The sequence below is a fragment of the Thermobia domestica genome, chromosome 1 (genome assembly GCF_964235325.1).
Source record: "Thermobia domestica chromosome 1, izTheDome1.hap1.1, whole genome shotgun sequence".
NCBI lineage: Eukaryota > Metazoa > Arthropoda > Insecta > Zygentoma > Lepismatidae > Thermobia > Thermobia domestica.
In genome coordinates, this window is record NC_137454.1 from 231,910,379 (window position 1) to 231,930,012 (window position 19,634).

The 19,634-nt window shown below is 35.8% G+C and overlaps 1 protein-coding gene across 1 annotated transcript in view; it reads right to left on the reverse strand.

Moving 5' to 3' along the window:
- Positions 1–16,013, reverse strand: part of LOC145694611 (methionine aminopeptidase 1) — a 48,392-nt gene extending 32,379 nt beyond the window's left edge. The window contains exons 1-3 of the mRNA XM_081771007.1: positions 15,858–16,013; positions 3,946–3,997; positions 2,791–2,859 (exon numbers count right to left, since the gene is read on the reverse strand). Of these exons, the coding sequence (XP_081627133.1) occupies positions 2,791–2,859; positions 3,946–3,997; positions 15,858–15,977 (241 nt within the window). The 5' untranslated portion in view covers positions 15,978–16,013. The remainder of the gene's footprint in view (positions 1–2,790; positions 2,860–3,945; positions 3,998–15,857) is intronic.
- Positions 16,014–19,634: the final 3,621 nt, after the last annotated feature.

Below are 19,634 nucleotides of genomic sequence, written 5' to 3' on the forward strand. Positions count from 1 at the left end.
AAACTATCCAAATACTGAAAACTATCGAAAAATTGACATCGAAAAATCCCGACATTTCAATCTATCGATCGATACATCGAAATATCGCAAGTCCTACCCACGACCCTGTGCACCAAAGGTGCGCGTACTAGTCAATAGGCTAGCGGGAAGAGCTGTACCCAAACTCGCGAAATCGGCGCTCACGCTCACTCGACCTCAACCTCACGAAGTGAGCGTGAGGTTGAGTGAGTGTGAGGTCAGACTAGTGAGGTGAGCGTGAGGTTAGAATAATGTTGTGAGCGTGAGGTCAGACTGGTGATGTGAGCGTGAGGCCAGACTAATGATGTAAGCGTGAGGTGAGACTGGTGAAGTGAGCGTGAGGCTGAGTAAGCGTAAGGTCAGACCGGTGAGGTGAGCGTGAGGTCGAAATGAGTTTGTGAGCGTGAGGTCCAAATGAGTTTGTGAGCGTGAGGTTAGGTCAAAGTGGTCACCTCTGATCAATAGTAATAACTCGCAGAATTAAACTCAAGCATGATTACAAATACTCACATTATCTTGGTATACATGTCTTGGTTACGTTTTCAATGGAATTCACATCTTTTTCAACGGTCTTTCTTAAAATATCAACAGCACATTTGTTACATTACATGGTACCCATCATTCAGATACAAAAGAATCAAAGCAAAAATGTTTATTTTAATAACAAAAATATGTACAAAGAACTCGAGATAATATCAGCATTAAAAGCTGCACTCTATTTTTTTCTTTCTCCTTTATTAGACTGAGGAATAATGTTTTTTTTTTCAAATTCAAAAATGCATATGTAAATAAAACGCATAGGCAAATTTTTTTAAACCTTATTGTTCAATATTCAATTCTATTCAACAACTATCTAACTAAATAACTGTGTGGCCAATGGGACCCGGAGATTCAACGTCGCGTTCATAAAAGCTCTCCATTGATTTTTATCCCTAGTCAACTGGATACAGTTTCTACTTTATGTTCCTATTTCTGCGAGATCCATCTGCGCCTAGATCTTGCTAATGGTCGTTTTCCGATCTGATTTCCAGTTAAAACTTTTCAAGTGCTCCTACTTTCTTCCATTTTGACTACATGACCTGTCTACCTGAGCCTTATAAGATTTGAAGACCCTAACAATGTTTGGTAAACGATATAAATTATGTAGTTCCTCATTACGATGTTTCTGCCATTCCCAATTCCCGTTCCTCTTGGGTCCGAATATTCGTTTCAGGACCTTGTTCTCAAATACTTTGTCGACGAGAAAAAGCGGAAAGGCTATTACTCACCGCAAAAATATGTAGCAGAATATTCTTCTACATGCAACAGGTACCGCGTTCGGAAAACGCTACTTCCTTCATCAGCCTGTTGTAGACTTCAAAAAGGATAAAAAAAACATGAAGGATGGTTAAAAGGTTAGGATACGTAAAAAAAAAAACTGTCAAACATTAAAACACACGGGAATAGAAACTCATTGGCATTGTACACTGTTGTTCAATGTTTTCTGTTCTTGCTTTCCAAATGGTGAAAGTATGTAATGAAAAGATTACCCCAAATAATATTTATTTCTCCTCTATCCAGGTTAAGTGAGGGCCTTTCTTTGTGAATATAATATGAATCTTTAATTTTTCGTTCCGTTGTTGTTTTTGCTTTTTTAATTAAACATGATTTCACGATATGATGGTTATAATCTCTAAGATGCGATGCTAGACCGGATAACTGTTGCAGATTCCGAGATTTCGACGTACGAACGTACTCAGTTATTCTAGTACAAATGTCTCTTTTTATTTTGACCTATATACAGTTTATCACACTGACATTTCACCCGATAAACGCCATTGCTTTGTAAAGGGTCAGTAAAAAATGTTTTAAAATTGGTTATGTATTTTGGAGGAACTTCTGAAAGTTTGATGTGTCTTCGCAGAATCATCTTGATTTTTGCTGAAAAGTGTGGAACCAAAGGAAAGGAAAGGAAAATGTATGTTGATTTTTACCTTTTTGAGGTCTACCACAGGCTGATGAAGGAAGTAGCATCTTCCGAAAGCGCTACCTGTTGCATGTAGAAGAATATTCTGCTACATATTTTTGCGGTGAGTAATAGCCTTTCCGCTTTTTCTCATTAAATATAATCTCCGCTCGCAATATTGTGATAATTTGTCTATGTTTTCCCTAACAGTAAGCGATCATGTTTCGCAACTATTCAAAGCAACATGCATGATTATCGTTTTATATTTTTTATATGAGGGCTATCTATAACGAGCTAACTGGTTCCTCAGTATTTCAATGGCATCTCGTGAGGTTTTACTGCTCTTATACCTTGGCAGCCCTGTAAAGCAATGCAGAAAAGAACTCAAATTTACCCCTCCTAACATCTCTTCACCCAAGAACATCATGTAAACACAACAACATCGACTCTAGAAAACAAATGCAGTAACTGCACCAGATATTGTAAGCACACAAAATTACCCGTCAAATGACAGATACTTACATTTAGCAATACAACCACTAACACAATTTACATTACTTGGAAGAAAAAGATACTGATTATGATAATTTAATTATTTTACTACAATCTTTAACAAGAACAATACAATATATTATCAATTAATTTGTTGTAGATTGTTAGTTTAAAATAAATTTGAAGAAAATACTCAGGAATTATACCTCAAACAAATAATAAAACTGTCACAGAACCATATTATGAAACTTTCTTTTGTTATTTTAATCTCTCTTTTGTGAATAACGTGATGTATTATTTTTAATGAATCGACACAAAAATATGGCGTCAGATACCTGTAAATCGATGATTTGGCCACGGATTATATGACTCTTTATCGTCCTTTGAATCAACACTTTCGCCTTCTGAAAAAGAAATAGATGATGATTGAAAGTATTGTTTCAAATATTCAGGTATCAATATTGTTAGTAGAAAGTAAATGAAAAGGTACAACAGTATAAGACGACGAATGATAGAATAGTGTTTTATTTGTACGATTGTGCATAGTACAATTTTCAATTCTATGAATGATATTGTCTTAGGTCTGAGATCAAACTGTCATGCCCCATAAAGGTACAGTACAGATAAAAAATTCACTCACTTATCCTATAGACTGCAGGTACTAATATGCATTCTTCTTATTTAGTCATTTCTCGGTATGAAACTGAATTCTATGCCCTAGTAGCTCGTAACGAAGTACGGATAGCCAACACACTTACCTACAACTACAGTTGTTTCTTGTCGCAAGGTAGGAGTTTCTGTAAGCTGCCGTAAGTATAATTATAATGCTGAATACTCACACACGAAAAAAAAAAAAAAAAGTACTATTGCTTTCATCAAGAGTCAAGCTGAAACCACATGCACTTAACATGAACATACTTTTCATTTGGCTAATATGGAACTTATTTATATATATTGAAAGAATATGAACCTGAAATACATTACGTTGCAATGAAAACAGAATCAATTTTAATCATTCTACTCTCTCTTAGTACAGACCATAAGCCTTGTTCTATTCGCGTAAAATACTGAACGATTTTCTCAAGTTTGAGGTCTTGATCTTGAGTTAAAAGCAACACCTGAAAAGCCCCTGATGCACAATGGGTGATAATGAAATTCATCAATCATTTATTTCTAGCACATATGTTACACTAGACAAAACCGTTCTCACATCTGTAATTAGGAAAACTGGAAAAATCATTCCCGTAATGAACTATTGAGATGCGGAACGAATAGACGAAACTTAAAATTTGAATTAATGATGTAAATATATCATCACATCAACGTATTATGTTCAAGACGTGCTTTTCACTTATTTTTAAAAACTTAAGCCTAGAAAATTATAGCACCAGTAAGTTTTATAGTGTGCAGAAACATAATTCTCATTATAAATGTGGTAAATTAATTAGAATTATAGAGTAACACAGAGTTACATATCACGTCATACGTACTTGCCAACTTATGAAGCACTTTATGGGACTTCCAACTACCCTTGAAACAGTCCTATCATAAACAAGAAAGAAACAGAACTATTAATAAGGAATATGTCAAACTTTGCATTCCAAATCAATTACAGAAAACTATTTAACACTACGCCCTGTGTATTTTTATCTGACTAGTCACTTCAGGACCAGATTCAAATAGTTACAAACTAGAAATCTCGATGATGATCAGCTATCCAAATAAAAATCCACAGGGCGGGTGTATGGTAGTGTTTCTCAGTATTGGGATTTGAACCAACGTTTTTGCGATGGTAAAGCTGAATGTTGTGTATTGAACCACAATACAAAAGCCACCAACATAAAAACGCTTCCTCTACTGCGTGTTATCGTGAAGCAAAAACAATGCGATGTAGTATTTTTGTTTCTCTATAACTCGCAGTAGACGAAGCGCTTTTGCGTTTGGTAGCTTATGTATTGTGCTTTAGTACACAACACTGAGATTGAGCTTCACCATTGCAAGCACATGGGTTCAAATATTCATGCTTAGAAATACTACTACAGATGTAGTTTCATTTTATTAATAAGGAAATTAATGCGATCACAACTTTTTTTTTTTTTTTACTTAATTAAAACAAATACACTTATTTCAACATCTGTTCAATAAAAATTATAATATATTTACCGACGGGTGTTTCCGGGCACATTTGGAATGAAAAGCTTCAAATCAAATATTTTTTCTTATTCTTAATAGTAGTAGTAGAAAAATGGAATTAAAGGAAAATAAACGGGTAGATTCCCATGCACTTCGGTGGAATTTCAATTTCTTCGTCCTTTAGGGAAATCTGCCAATGTATCATCAACGATATCAAAATATGTTAAAGAGATACTAGCAATGGGTTACCTAATTTAGCAGCCACTTCGACTTGAAAAAGGCAGCAGCCTGGATCTCGAAATAAAATCGTGACTTGTTTCATACAGGCACTTACTTATTTCTTTTTTCTTTCTTCTACTTATTTCAATATTCTTTGTCACATCTAATCCTGTTAAATTACTAACAAGAACTTGAAAAATACTATGACTTTAGTAAATGATTTTATTACTATGTGTTGAGCATCCACAACTCATCGTCCCAAACGTTTCGATATTGAGTCTGTTCAAAATACAAAACTCAACTCAGTAATTAATATATATTTCTTACTAATCTTTTCTTCATTCCTGATTTTGTACGTATTCTTACTAAATAACTTCAACTTCCTCTTCTGTAGTGTTCTTTCAGTGTTTACTAGGGTTAAGGGTTTCTATCTATCTTCAAATTTTAAAAAAAAACTGGCACAGGTGTAGAATTTGCATATAGCAATTATTGAAATTGAAAACTGTAAAGTATAAATATTTATTTAAAAAGCTTCTGCAGTAATGTTTCACTCCTTATCTAAATTTCTCTTATCAGTTTATTATTTAATTTTAGTTCACCAATAGGTTATACAAGGCGGACATCTATAGCTTAACATGGGATCCAAACAACATAATCTTCCGCTGGGAAGAGAACCCGGGTCTCGCGCGTACGCTATCTACATAACCACGAGGGAGCTAATTTCTTTACCAATGTTCAGTCCTCGACTTTTCTTGTGTGCATGTAAAAAGATTCAAGTATGTTCCTTTCTATTTGTAAAGTTAATTTATGTAATGCACTTATCTCTATATACAGGGTGTTAATGAACTATACCGACAAACTTTAAGAGCTGATTCCTCACATCAAAATAAGAGAAAAGGTTCATATGGACCTATGGCAAAAAGTGCATAGTTTCAGAGCTAGGGCTGTGCAAAATCGCGACAAGAGGCCCTATTTCGACTTCGAGAGACTGTGGATGGTGGGTTTTATCATCGTATAGGAAGCCACGCATCCATGATCTAAAAGTGCAAATTTCATCAATTGTCAATAGGTGTAGAAGGTACTCTCTACAGGTTGTAATTCTCAGATATGTTTTCAATAGAGTTTTCAGATATACGCTGATTTCAAGAAAGATCCAAAGGAGGCAGGAGGTAAACCTTGACAACAATGGACATCCAATGCTTCGGAGGGAAGTCGGAAGTGTTAGGAACCGGCAGTTCCATGTTTCTTTGTGCTCGGAATAACGTGTGATTATATGTATTTCGTCACGGTATATTTCACGATTTCTTCACTTATAAACGTGAAAGAAAACATCGAACCATGCGTTTTCCCGAGTACGAGAAACCGTGCTGCTGATGATCCTTAACACTTCCGACATCGCGCCAAAGGAATGCGTGTTCACTGCTATCAAGGCTTATTGTTTGCCTACTTTGGACCAATCATAAAGACAGAGCATATCTCAAAATTCGGTTGATGGAATGCCTGGGAATTTCACCCTGCAAGGAATAATCTGTACACTTATTGAACATAAATGAAATACGCAGTTTTGGATTGCGTATGCGTGACTTCCTTTATGCTGAGAAATACCACCATCCATAGTCTCTCGAATTAGAAATAGGGCCTCTTGAAATTTGGCCTTTTCGAGATTTTGGACAGCCCTAGCTCTGAAACTTTGCACTTTTCGCCATAAGTCCATGTGAGGAATCACCTCTTACAGTTTGTCGGTATAGTTCATTAACACCCTGTATAGGTACAAAAGAAGTTCCGACTGACTGACCAACGCCGAGGTCAAACTGCTTAACATAGAAACTTGAAATTTGACACTGCATAGGATTTTAACGTAAGGTATCACTAAGAACGGATGTTTGGAAATTCGACAGGGAAGGAGGAACAGGGATAGAAATTACTATAGTAAAATATCCATATCTCCGAATCTCTGAAGGGTAGACACATGAAATTTGATATATGGACTTTTCATTTAAAATAATTAGAGATAAGTGTTTCAGTGTTTTTTTCTTGGAAATGAGGAAAAAGAGGTGCGAAGAAAAAGGCTGGGTTTACAAATGTTATAACAAGATGACCATATCTCGAAATCCTTGAAGGTTCCAGGTATGAAATTTGGCATTTAGTCTTTTCACTTAAAATAATTAAAGACGTGTTTCAAAGTTTTCGGACGTGGGCGGGAAAAAGTGGGTGGACGTTAAAATTGTTAAAAATAAGATGGCCATATCTCAAAAACTCCTTCAAGTTAGGGGCATGAAATTTGGTATTTAGACTTTCATTTAAAATTATTAAAGATTGTTTCAAGGTTTTTAGATATTTTTCATATAAGAAGGAAAAAGTGGAAAGAAAGAAGGATGGGAGTTATAATTATAACAAGATTGACATATCTTGAAGTCCTTAAGGTTACAGACATGAAAATCGGTATTTAGACTTTTCGTTTAAAATAATTAAAGATGCTTTTCAGCCTTTTTGACATTTCACTTTAAAAAGGAAGATAAAAGAGTAAAGGTTGCAATTGTTATAATAGATGGCCCATATCTCGAAATTCCTTAACTTTAGAGACGTGTTAGAGCTATGAAACTTGGTATACAATTTCCCGGAAAAAAAAAGTGGGCATATTCCACAGCTTTCCCGGAAATTCTTTTAAAAACACGAGCAATTTCTATTTATTTTGTTTTTCAATACATAAAAATGACTCCGAGGTTGCCAGTCTCATGATTAGGGGAAAAGAAGTGAAGAAAACGATTTGGAATGAATTTTTGAACACAATTAGCAGTTGGGACAACACGGACTTTTATCATTTCTCTGATTGAAATGCACATTCTAAGGGGAAAGGGATTTAAATTTTTCGCAAAATATAATGCCTTAAACGTATTTTTGCCGTGCGAAGAAGAGACGCAAAGGCTGAAATATGAGGTGCGAGGCCGCAGACAGAGCAAAATCAAGGATCTGGGTGTGTAGTCCCCAGCCAGCCGAAGGCTAGTTAGCAATAAATGTTTAGACAAACCTGATGTGGCTACATTTCCATTTTTGATTCTTTAATGTGTTATTTAACTCAAGTTTTAATGTTACGTTTAGCCATGCCAATATATTGTTGCATACACACATTATTTCAAAAACTCCAAAACAAGAAATAATCAACATTATGTAAGTATTTGCACGAATATTTCTGTAATCAGATCTTAAATTATTGGATTTAGTAATCAAATAAGTGGTTGAAACAGTCGGTGAACCAAACTCAGAAGCTCCTAGCCTGCCAAGCTGTGGCCGAGCGAAGCCAAGCCAAACAGAGCCTCTCCCTGACGCAGCTAAGTCACCAAATATACCCATCTTCATTTCTTACACGATGGGCCTCTTCCCCAGCAAATTTGGTTCACATCCGGCCAGTAGTAACTAAGAAATAAAGTGGCACATACAACGATACAAGCCGAGCCGAGCCGAGCCCAGCCCGGCCACAAAATATAGTGACCTTTATTCTTTCGACGATAGGCTACTTGATCACCAAATTTGATTTATATCCGGCCAGTAGTTTCCAAGAAATAAAGTACCACATATACAAACACACATACACATGGAAGGAAACTAATGTCCTGTATGCTTAAATGGAAAGGTACTAATGGTGCTTTGTTATCCTCTTACTGCAAGTAAATAGAATAACTTATGTTAACTTCAGAAAACTCCGGATTAAGACTACACACAAGACAGTTCAAATTATAGAATTAATATAACTTTCAAAATCAAGAACAAGAAAAATACGATTAGAAAGAAATATAATTTAAAAGCGTTTCTTGCAGATGATTTTAAATTACCAACTAATCGTTTCTATTACCTTCGAAGTAACTCCTTCCAACATCAATATAGTGTTACCACGTGTTTTTTTTTTTTTTTTTTTTTTCCTTTAATAAACGCTGGAAATGGAAAATGCTTTTTTGAAACGGTAATAAGCCACCGTCGGAGCCTGTTAGATAGCTTCGATTTCTCATGTCGCTTTCTTTTTGTAGAACAGTGATGTATTTAGTACGAATGCGTTGATAGTTGTGTGAGATTTTGCATTTTAGTTTCATTGTCCATTCATTCAAAAGTCAACTGAAGACGTCTAAATGCATCGTCCACACGCACACCAGAGTTAACTGTTTTACTGCTGCTCCTTGTGGAACAAATTCGTGTTATACAATAACCCTACTGTAGAAGTAAAAAAGTAAAAAACATTGACTTTTTTCCGTTGGAAATTTTCTTGATGTCTATTCGGTGCTTTGTCTCTTTGTCCGAGGGTCGTACTGGGAACACCTTCATCCACCTGACAAAGTTACTGTAAAGAACATGGCATCATTCTACACCTCGCTTAACATCACTTCGTCTGCTTTTGCGAAAGAACCAGCCTAGCCTGGACAATCAGGATATTAGCAAATATATGCACTATATTAATATTTTTCTGTCCCATGTCCAGGGTTGGCTGGTTTAAACCAAAAAGAAAGGAAAAAAAAAAAAAAAAAACGAAAAATACTTTAAATCGTGTGAACTTCATGGTGACGTTTCCAACCATCTGCATTAGTTTTATCTCCTTTTCACCTTTTAATCAAGGTGTCTCATGTTCAATTCTCGGTCGAACCATAACCCTTCTTTCGTGTGTAAACCAAGTAGTGGCTTGGATGTCACTTTAAAGCGAAAGTCTTCTTTTTAACCTCGGTATTACATAAAGATATTAAGCCAAAACATACGAAACGAAGCCAAATTGTATGGTTTTGCTTGCCTGAATGCTTTATAAAGAAGCAAAGGTTGCCTAAACGTATTGTTAGACATTGGCAAAATTTATCGACTGCCTACGTAGCTTCCAGCATTAGCTTGGATTGAACTTCGTTTTAATTTTATTGAATGGTATCTACATACTAAATTTGGAATTTAATACCTCAGTTTTAGCATACTGATTATGATACGTTGACCTTAGCTTTTACATGCAAAGCAATAACAGGATTTTCCCAATGGCTAACGCGGGAGTTTCCCGATTTATATGTAATTCTGTATAATGGTTTCACTTGTGCAACTATTTATCTTTTTGTCCTGAAATGACTCTTGACAATTACATTAACAAGTATGTAAAGATCAGTGCAACGTATTTTTATCAGGAGTCCTCCGTGAGTGAGTCGGCAGACTCATTGCATGTGTGGCCAATTAGTCCCGGTTTCGAGTCCAAATGGATGACAATTTCTCTCGCATGTAAGCCGGGAAGCCGTTTGAATCCCGCTTTAAGCTTATAAGACCTTTTCCAGCATAATCCTGTCGTTGCATAATAACAGCAAGGCGAAACAAACTTATTTCTGTCCATATGTAATATAAATACATAGAGCAAATTATTTAAACCAAAAAAACCTGGTTTAAACCAAAAAAAAAAACCAGTTTTTTTTGTTTTTTTCAATAAAAACCATGCTTTTTGCCAACCCTGTCTATGTCACTGATACGAACCACATTTCCTTTGTGAACTCAACGCCAGCCTGATCTTTCATCAGATTATCAGCTGATACATACTGTGTAAGCAACTTGCACAATCACGTCCGAGATAAAGTTACATGGGTATAGTCATTACGTTAAGCTGCATTATCTCCGCTGCTGTCTCACCCAACTTCATACAGAAAATAATGTTCACTTGCTGTTCAAATTGAGCGTCGGGTCTCTTCATGGCATAATGCCCCACGTCCTACCATCTCAGGTTCTCGGCAGAACTATGTTACTAACTCCAGTGGTTCAGGCAAGTCTTCAAAAAATCATGTACTTACCCAGCACTCAGAAATGTGTAAATATTACTTATGCAGAAATATTCAAATTAGTCTAAGAGCTGTAGAAACAAGGTCGTAAATACGTCATTAATCTCTGTTCTATTTAACCTAAACTGATTTGTAGGAACAAGTAGCAAATACACCCAGTGTTACTGCGGGCAATATGTACTGCGTTCTTTCTTCTTGCATCTTTTGAATTGCTCTGAACTCGGTCTTGCATTAATATGCACATACGCCTCGTATGAGCGTTAGTGAACCTTCCCCATCCCTTGTTCTTCCATTCTAGGTAACATATACGGTTGAAACACATGCTTAACTATTTTAAACAAAAAGTCCAAATAACAAATTTCCCACCTCTTAACTAACTTTAAGCGGCTCCAAGAAATGGGTATCTTATCGTATTAATTGCAAACCCCATCCGTTTCTCCTCCTACCTCTATTCTTTCCTTCTAGGACAAATATCAAAAAAAGGGGAAAAAACTGATTATTTATTTTAAACGTCATGTGAGAATACCGAATTTCATGTGTATAACCTAATGGATTCTAAGATATAAGATATCACTTATTGCATTCCTCACCCAGGGTTGGCAAAAACCATGGCTTTTATTGAAAAAACCAAAAAACCCGGTCTTTTGGTTTAAACCCGGTTTTTCTGGTTTAAATAACTTGCTCTATGTATTTATATTACATATGAACAGGAATAGGTTTGTTTCGCCTTGGTGTTATTATATGCAATAACGGGGTTATGCTGGAAGGTGTCACATAAATTTAAAGCGGAATCCAAACCGCTTCTCGGCTTACATCCAAGAGAAACATTTGGACTTACATCTCCATTTGGACTCGAAACCGGGACTAATTGGCCACAATACGATAAATCCGCCGACTCACTCACGAAGGATTCCTGATAAAAATATGTTGTACTGATCTTTACAAACTTTTTAATATAATTGTTAGGAGCAGGGTGGATTGATTTAAATCAGTCTGATTTAAATCACGATTTAAATCACTTGATTTTTTTAATAAAAATCGCTGATTTAAATCAAATTCCGAAATAAAATAATTTAAAGTGAAAATAAGTAAAATCCCGTTTCTGTTGTATTATTTCGGTTACGGAAGTTAATAATTATAATACAATGAGACTCAAATGTACAGTATGTACAGCATAGTATGAAAACAAGTGTCATGCACAGGATGATTAGGGAAAATCCCGTTTTAAACGGGAAACGGAGCAATACTGCTTTTTCTTCGTAACAATGGGTTTGGGTTTTTAAATCGTTAACTATTCCAACGGGAAAATCACCATCGACATTTGAGACGAAAATTCTTTCGCGTGCGCGACTACTTGTTTGTTCCCAGATAATAGGGCGTATATAGAGGGGTTCTATCCCCTCTCCGATTTTTTTTTTCAAGATTTAAAACTTTAGGTGAAATTTATTTATTTCGTGCCTCAAGCTAGTTCCATTTTTTAAAAAATATGCCTCTACCAAATATCAGTAACTTTTGTGAAAAAAAGTGACATTTTGATAAATGTTGCTATACTTTTTCCTTAATGCTTAATCTTTTAAATTATATTACCTATTTTTACCCTATTAAAAATCGAATCTTCATTACTCGATTAAAAAAGTACCAATGAACCTTTTTACTTCGTTTTTTTTTTCAAGACTGAAGGCATGTAGAATATGTTACATATGCTTTCACGCCTTTCTGCGTCGAGACATAGTGTGTGATGACATCATAAATTTAAAAAGATATTTTTTATGCCTATTATTATTATTATTCGGCAGGGTTACATTTTGCATTCAAAAGACTGAAATTTTGCACACTCGTTCAGTGCACCACTTAGTATTTTTCAAATGTTTTCATATCTCTGCATGAAAACAGGGAGGTCCAGAGGAAACATGTTAAAAAAAAAAAAAATCCGCGATTCAGATGGAGACATATGAATGGTACAGCTTGAAATGCTGTTCTATTCTGAAGAGAATGAGGTACAAACCATGATCCTAGGATAAATAGGGATGTTTCAGGAAACTGTTGCCTGAGATCCTGTTCTATAAGGGAATCTGGGGATTTGGGGGATATTTTTCGCGGGCTTACTTTTGCACCTAGAAGATTGAAATTTTGCAAATTTATTCAATGCACCCCTTAGTGTTTTTCAGTCTTTCAGATCTCTACCTTAAAACAGGGGGTTGGTCCAGAAGGGTAAAAAGTAAAAAAGGATATTTTTTTAACAGAAAATCTCTTTTTTCTTGATTTTTCCGCCCCAGATACACGATGGAGACATTTGAATGATACGATTCAAAATCTTCTTTATTCTGAAGAGAATAATATACAAATCACGACCCTAGGATAAATAGAGACGTCTGAGAAAATTCCTATATTACATGCATGTTATCTGGGGCATTGTGGGGATGTTCTTAGCTCATTGTTAAATATTTTCCCCGCCCTTACTATTCAAGATAGCTTAAAATTTTACACACACATTTAGTACACCCCTTAGTATTTCCCAGTTTATTTTGAGGTATGTGCGTTAACACAAGGGAGTCCAGAGGGGATCAAAATTTGAAAACAAAAAGAAAGTCAGAAAAAAAAACATTTTCTCTCAAAATTTCCCGCTTCAGGGGCATGATAGGGAAATATGAATGTTGCCGTTTCAAAAGCTGTTCCATTCTGAAGAGAATGAGGTATGAACCATGATCCTAGGATAAATAGGGATGATGTAGCTGCTTGACTGAAAGTCTATAATTTTTCTTTTAAAAAAAGCCATAATTTAAAAGGGTTAAGAAACAACGATTGGAATTAACAGAGGTTAATAATTGGGGATTAATTCAAAATTTAATCCTAATACTTTCACTTAAATGGCATAATTAGCATTTAATACTAATTCCTAATGCTTTTTCTTCAGTTCGCGACTTGTAATTTACGAGGAGAAAGATTTGATTTAAATCAAAAAAATCGATTTAAATAAAAAAAATCAACAAAAATGATTTTTTTAAAAAAAATCATGATTTTTTTCCACCCTGGTTAGGAGTCATTTCTGAAGAACAAAAAACAAACAGTTGCAAAAATGAAACCCTTATACAGAATTATATACAAATCGGGAAACTTCCACCTGAAAATCACCTCATCGCACAAGTAATCGTTTTCACGCATACACACCGTCGTTTCGAGCCTGGTTCCTACGCACGCATCTCAGCGCAAGGCCACCAGCTTTGATTGCCCTGGATGAAATAAACAAAGTGCCAGCTTGTAGTAACAATCTAGCACGGATTAGTGCGTGTTTTTTCGTGTTTCATTTTGACGGCATATTAGTTTTCATGCATATTATCGATCTGTATCCAATTATTTGGGCATGCGGCAAGAAAATAACGCTAGGGTAAACTTTACATGTCCATTTCAGTTGGTATCCCTACCCAGACATGATAAATTGCACTCGAATATAATGTGACCACAAACTTCCCTACGTTAATATGATTCTGCTCTACCCCACTCTACTCTTTTAAAGCAGTCTTACTTATCGATCCGAAGCTGCAGGGTATATTTTAAAGTACATCTAATACTGTCGGTACTATCAATTAAAGCAAGACAAACGAAACGAAATAACATACCTTTCTGACCAATGTCTCGTAGAAAAGCGCAACAAAATAGATAAACTCTAAAATACACATTCCATGTATCTATCGACAGTAGGATCGCTTTTGAAGGGTACGGTGAAGTAGGGTAGCGTATATTATGATTTAGATTTCTGGACTTTCAGCATCTACGGTCATGTTAACCCGTCACGGATGGGAAATAACGTCTCTCGGCGATAACCCTACCCAAGCAATTGGCGAAGAATGGAAATGGGGAAGGAAGGAAAGGACCTGGGACCATTATATGAAGTACCACCCCGACATTCGCCTGGTAGACATGAGGAAAACGTCACTCAGGATGGCTGACCTGACAGAGCTTTTACACCTTTTCGTCCAACGGGAATCGAACCCGGGACCGCCCGCACCAAAGACAAGAGCGTTAGCGACTGCGGGTTATGTTTAGAGTTGCCTTTCCGTTTTTTATAAAAATTAGGAAAATTTACAGGAAAAAATGGGGTATGAAATGATTCGGCTGCGTTCTTATGTAATGTTTAAGTGTCAAAGTTTGGTAGTAAAGTTATGTTTACTACGTGAAAAGATATGTAGAAGTGGGTACTATTTGCAAGACGCGAAAGGTTTCGATAACTGAACAGCATGGTAGTTGTATAGAATGGGGAATCGGTGTGTTGAATACGATATTTCTGCATTGAGTTCTACAGAATTATGTAAGAATAATGAAGAAAATCTATTAAATTTTCATGAGAACCATGAATTACTGAATTTAAGTGATACTCGAAGCTTATATGAGAACCTGTTCCGGTCACTGTTCTAGTCTAACTAAAGTCTTGCCAGGTAATCTAAACGAACCTAAACTAACCAAACCTAACTTAAACTACCTAACCTAACAATTTTTAATGTTTTAACTGCATTTTTGTAGAATGCAAACTGGAGGAGCAACTCTAAACTTAAGCCGCGACTACGCTACACTGGGTCACTAGAGTAGGGTCAGGCTAGCTTAGGGAAGTATCGACCCATTGGGCAAGGTTCTAGATTACTGGTCCCCCTTCCCATTGAGCAGTAATAAAGACAGAAAACGACGTGCCCTGCGGGGCTCTAACCCGCCTTCACTCGCTAACGCTCGCTCGACACTACTGTGTAAATTAAATGTATAAACTTTAGTACAGAAAGAAACCAACCGAGCTACTAACCTACATGGGGGACCAGTAATCTAGAACCTTCCCGACCCGTTGTCTTAAAATTAATCGAGTGCGATTTCTTGTGTCTGAGTAAGGATACCAGCTGGGGCGAACGTTGTAAAATTCACCCCTATATATGTAGATTAATTATATGAATCATACTATTGGATGACTAAATTTTAACTTTCACATTCAGAATATTCGATACTTGTACCGGAAACGTTCCGTACTAGGGAACAGAAAAAGCCAAACCCAACACATTTTCTTATATCTTAGTCCAGTTTCCTACATTAGCATAGTGTTACAACTTCTCGAAGTCATGCAGTAAGAGTCGATTTACTAGTATCCCCTGTTTTTTATTATTTACATTACACCGCATAATTCTAACGCCAAGACAAACAAGACCCACTTTCTCGTGTTTTACCGAAGAAAAAATGCCGTAACCATATGTATATATATATAAATGTTTTCAAATCTCGACAATAATATGTACCTGTGAACAGAAATATGATCCTGGAATTCCTAGTTTAATACACGTAGGACACTGCAACTTAGCAACAGAATTGCAGCCTGGCGTTTCACAAACACGGCCTTCAGATACAACGGCCGCCATTTTTACTCGGAAGTCGAGTACAAGCAGCGTTGCCAAAGTCATAGGTAATATGCAAAAAATATCGTATTTTGCGAAAAAATAACGCTTCATTCCATATAATGATTTGGAAAGATTGCAAAACGTAACGCTACGCAACGCAAAACGTAAAATTTAATACAATTGCTACGTATTGAGCATGTAAGAACTGCATATTTTGCATTCTTTCAAATAGAATAAAATTGAATATTTTTATTGTCGTTAAAAAACATTTGGGTCAATGTTCCGTTAAGGGGGTCCAGTGCCTTTGACACCACTTCTTTCTTTTGATTTTCGTTTGATTACATAATATAACGTTATATTAGGTTAGGTTAGGTCAGGTTAGATTAGATCAGGTTAGGTTAGCTTAGGTCAGGTTAGGTTAGGTTAGCTTAATGGGGTCCAGTGTAGTTTTGGACCCCCTTAACGGAACATGGACCAACATTTGTTGCAATAAACCACGTCAAGAGAGTATACAAAATATATATAGGTACATAACTATAGATATACCACATTGACTTGATCTCTAGTCTTCCGTTGCAAGCGCTGCTATCGGCTGAAGGAATTCCACTCCCTTTCTCTCGCTTAGCAACAGCTGAACGCCTATTGGCTCAACGCATGGGTGTGTGAATGTGTGAGCTTTAGTTCGCATTTTTGCCACGGCTCAAGACATGTTGGCAGCACAATAGTCACTTTTTATTTTGTAATTCTTTCTCAAATTCTAAAACGCTATACACAGCTGTTTCAATGAGCCAAGATTTACCGTGTTTCTCAAAGTTTCTATTACACATACCACGAATTTCTGTAGGTAGAAGATTGTACATCTTCATCGCAGTGAATTTATAACTCTTTTGTGTTTACTTAACCTGAAATATGGTGTATCTAGGTCGTCTCGGTATCTTATGTTATAGCAATGAATTTTATTTCGGGTACTGATATTTTCCAAGTTTTCTTTAATATACATGAGACAGCTATAGATATACAATGAGGGCACTGTCATGATTTGCATCTCTTTAAAGAAAGGTCTCCAAGAGTCATTCAAAGTATTCTTTCATATGGTATACTCTTTTGGAGAAACGCTTCCCGTATCAATGCTATCCTATTAATCCAGAAAAAAATAATTAGAATTATGACAAATTCAAATCAAACAATGCATTAGAAACCTTTATTTAGAAATTTGAGAATATAAACTGTGATATATATATATATATATATATATATATATATATATATATATATATATATATATATATATATATATATATATATATATATATATATATATATATATATATATATATATATATATATATATATATATATATATATATACAGCTATTTTGTTTGTGAAAAACAGACTACCTGAATTACAGTACAGATACAACTTGCATTCGTACAATACAAGGTACAATAAACACATAGATGTACCATATAAGAGACTCAATGGGCCGTATGCAGAGTAATTTTGATGCGTGATTAGTGCCATACTAAAGAGTTCGACTAACATAAGGTTCCTGTAGTAGTCAGGCTTTTAGTATTACGTTAATCATACCTCAAAACGACTCTGCATAAGGCGGAATAAGTCGAAGAATAACTATGATGTACTAGGCATAAAATTGTATAATGGGTTACCAAGTGAATTATCTTCAAGTCCCATGAATATGTTTAAACCTAAATTATACAATTGACTATTAGAAAAGCCGTTTTATTCATTAGATGTATACTTTATGCAAATTAAACGTGATATTTAACGTATTGTAATATTTTGACGTTGTCTATTGCCATAATTGGTTCAAGGACGATATTATTATTATTATTATTATTATTATTATTATTATTATTATTATTATTATTATTATTATTATTATTATTATTATTATTATTAAACTAACTAACTAACTAACTCTATGGCCTATGGAACCCGGAGGTTCAGTGCCGCATTCACAAAAGCTCTCCACTGACTTCTATCCTTAGCTAATTGCATCCAGTTTCTACTTTGTATTCCTATCTCTGCGAGATCCATCTTAACATTGTCCTCCCATCTGCGCCTAGATCTTCCTAATGGTCATTTTCCTATGGGTCTACCAGTCAAGACTTTGAAAGCGTTTCTACTTTCTTCCATTCTAGCTACATGACCTGCCCACCTAAGCCTCCTAGACTTGACGACCCTAACAATGTTGGGTAAACCGTATAAACTATGTAGTTCCTCGTTATGAAGCTTCCGCCATTCCCCATTCTCGTTCCTCTTGGGTCCGAATATTCTTCTCAGGATCCTGTTCTCAAATACTTTCAGTCTATGTTCTTCTCTCAGAGTAAGCGACCATGTTTCACAACCATACAGAACAACAGGCATGATTATCGTTTTATATATTTTAAGCTTCAAATTCCTCGACAGAATTCGCGACGACAAGAGATTTTGAACCGAATAGTAACACGAATTCCCTGCTTTTAGTCGACATTTAATTTCTTCGTGAATATGATTTTCGTCTGTTAATATTGATCCTAAATATTTGAAAGTATCCACTTTATCAAAAGTATTATTTAATATTTTAACTCCTCCACAATTTGCCGTATTACGGTCCCGACGCACTTCCATGTATTTAGTTTTCTCTGCATTTACTTCTAAACCCATGTCCCTGCAAGCGTTTAATAAGATCTCTGCATTTATTTCTACTGTTCTCCTATCATCCCCTATTAAATTTACATCATCAGCATATGCCATAACCTGGTGAATTCCGTTCAACTCTAGGCCCTGGTTGCTATCTTTGATTTTCCTTATGGCGTATTCCAGCACAAAGTTAAATAATAATGGCGACAACGCATCTCCTTGTTTCAGGCCATTTTCGACGTGGAAGCTCGTGGACAAAAATTTTCCTACCCGGACTTTACTTTGGGATTCACTTAAACATATCTTAATTAATCTAACTAGCTTTCTCGGTATTCCAAGTTCTGTAAGAACGTTGTATAATGTTTCTCTCCTAACCGAGTCGTAAGCCTTTCTAAAATCAATAAATAGTTGATGTACCGGGGTATTGTATTCCCACTTCTTTTCGAGTATTTGGCGAATGGTAAATATTTGGTCGGTAGTTGATCGATTTCGTCTAAATCCGCACTGATAATCTCCAATAATTTCATCTGCGTATGGGGTCAATCTTGCTAACAGAATATTTGAAAGGATTTTATAGGATGTTGACAGAAGAGAAATGCCTCGATAATTATTACAGTCAGTTTTGTCGCCTTTCTTGTGAATTGGAACAATGATTGATTCTTTCCACTCTTGTGGCAATTCTTCCTTGTTCCAGATAAGGAGAATGAGTTTGTGTATCTTGTTCCACAATTTTTCGCCTCCAGCTAAAATTAACTCAGCCGGAATTTCATCTACACCCGGAGATTTGTGTTTCTTCAATTTCTTTATAGCAGCTTCCACTTCTATTCGATTGGGTTCTGGAATATACGGTTCTGCGGTGTGTATCTCCTTTTCTCCACGCACATTAGTTTTTGGCTGCGTGTTCAGCAAATCGTCAAAGAAATCTTTCCATCTATTTAAGAGGCTATCCGTATCGGTGAGAACTGTTCCGTCAGATTTCTTTAATATATAAGCACGAGGTTGATAGCCTTTCTTAAATTCGCTGATCCCCTTAT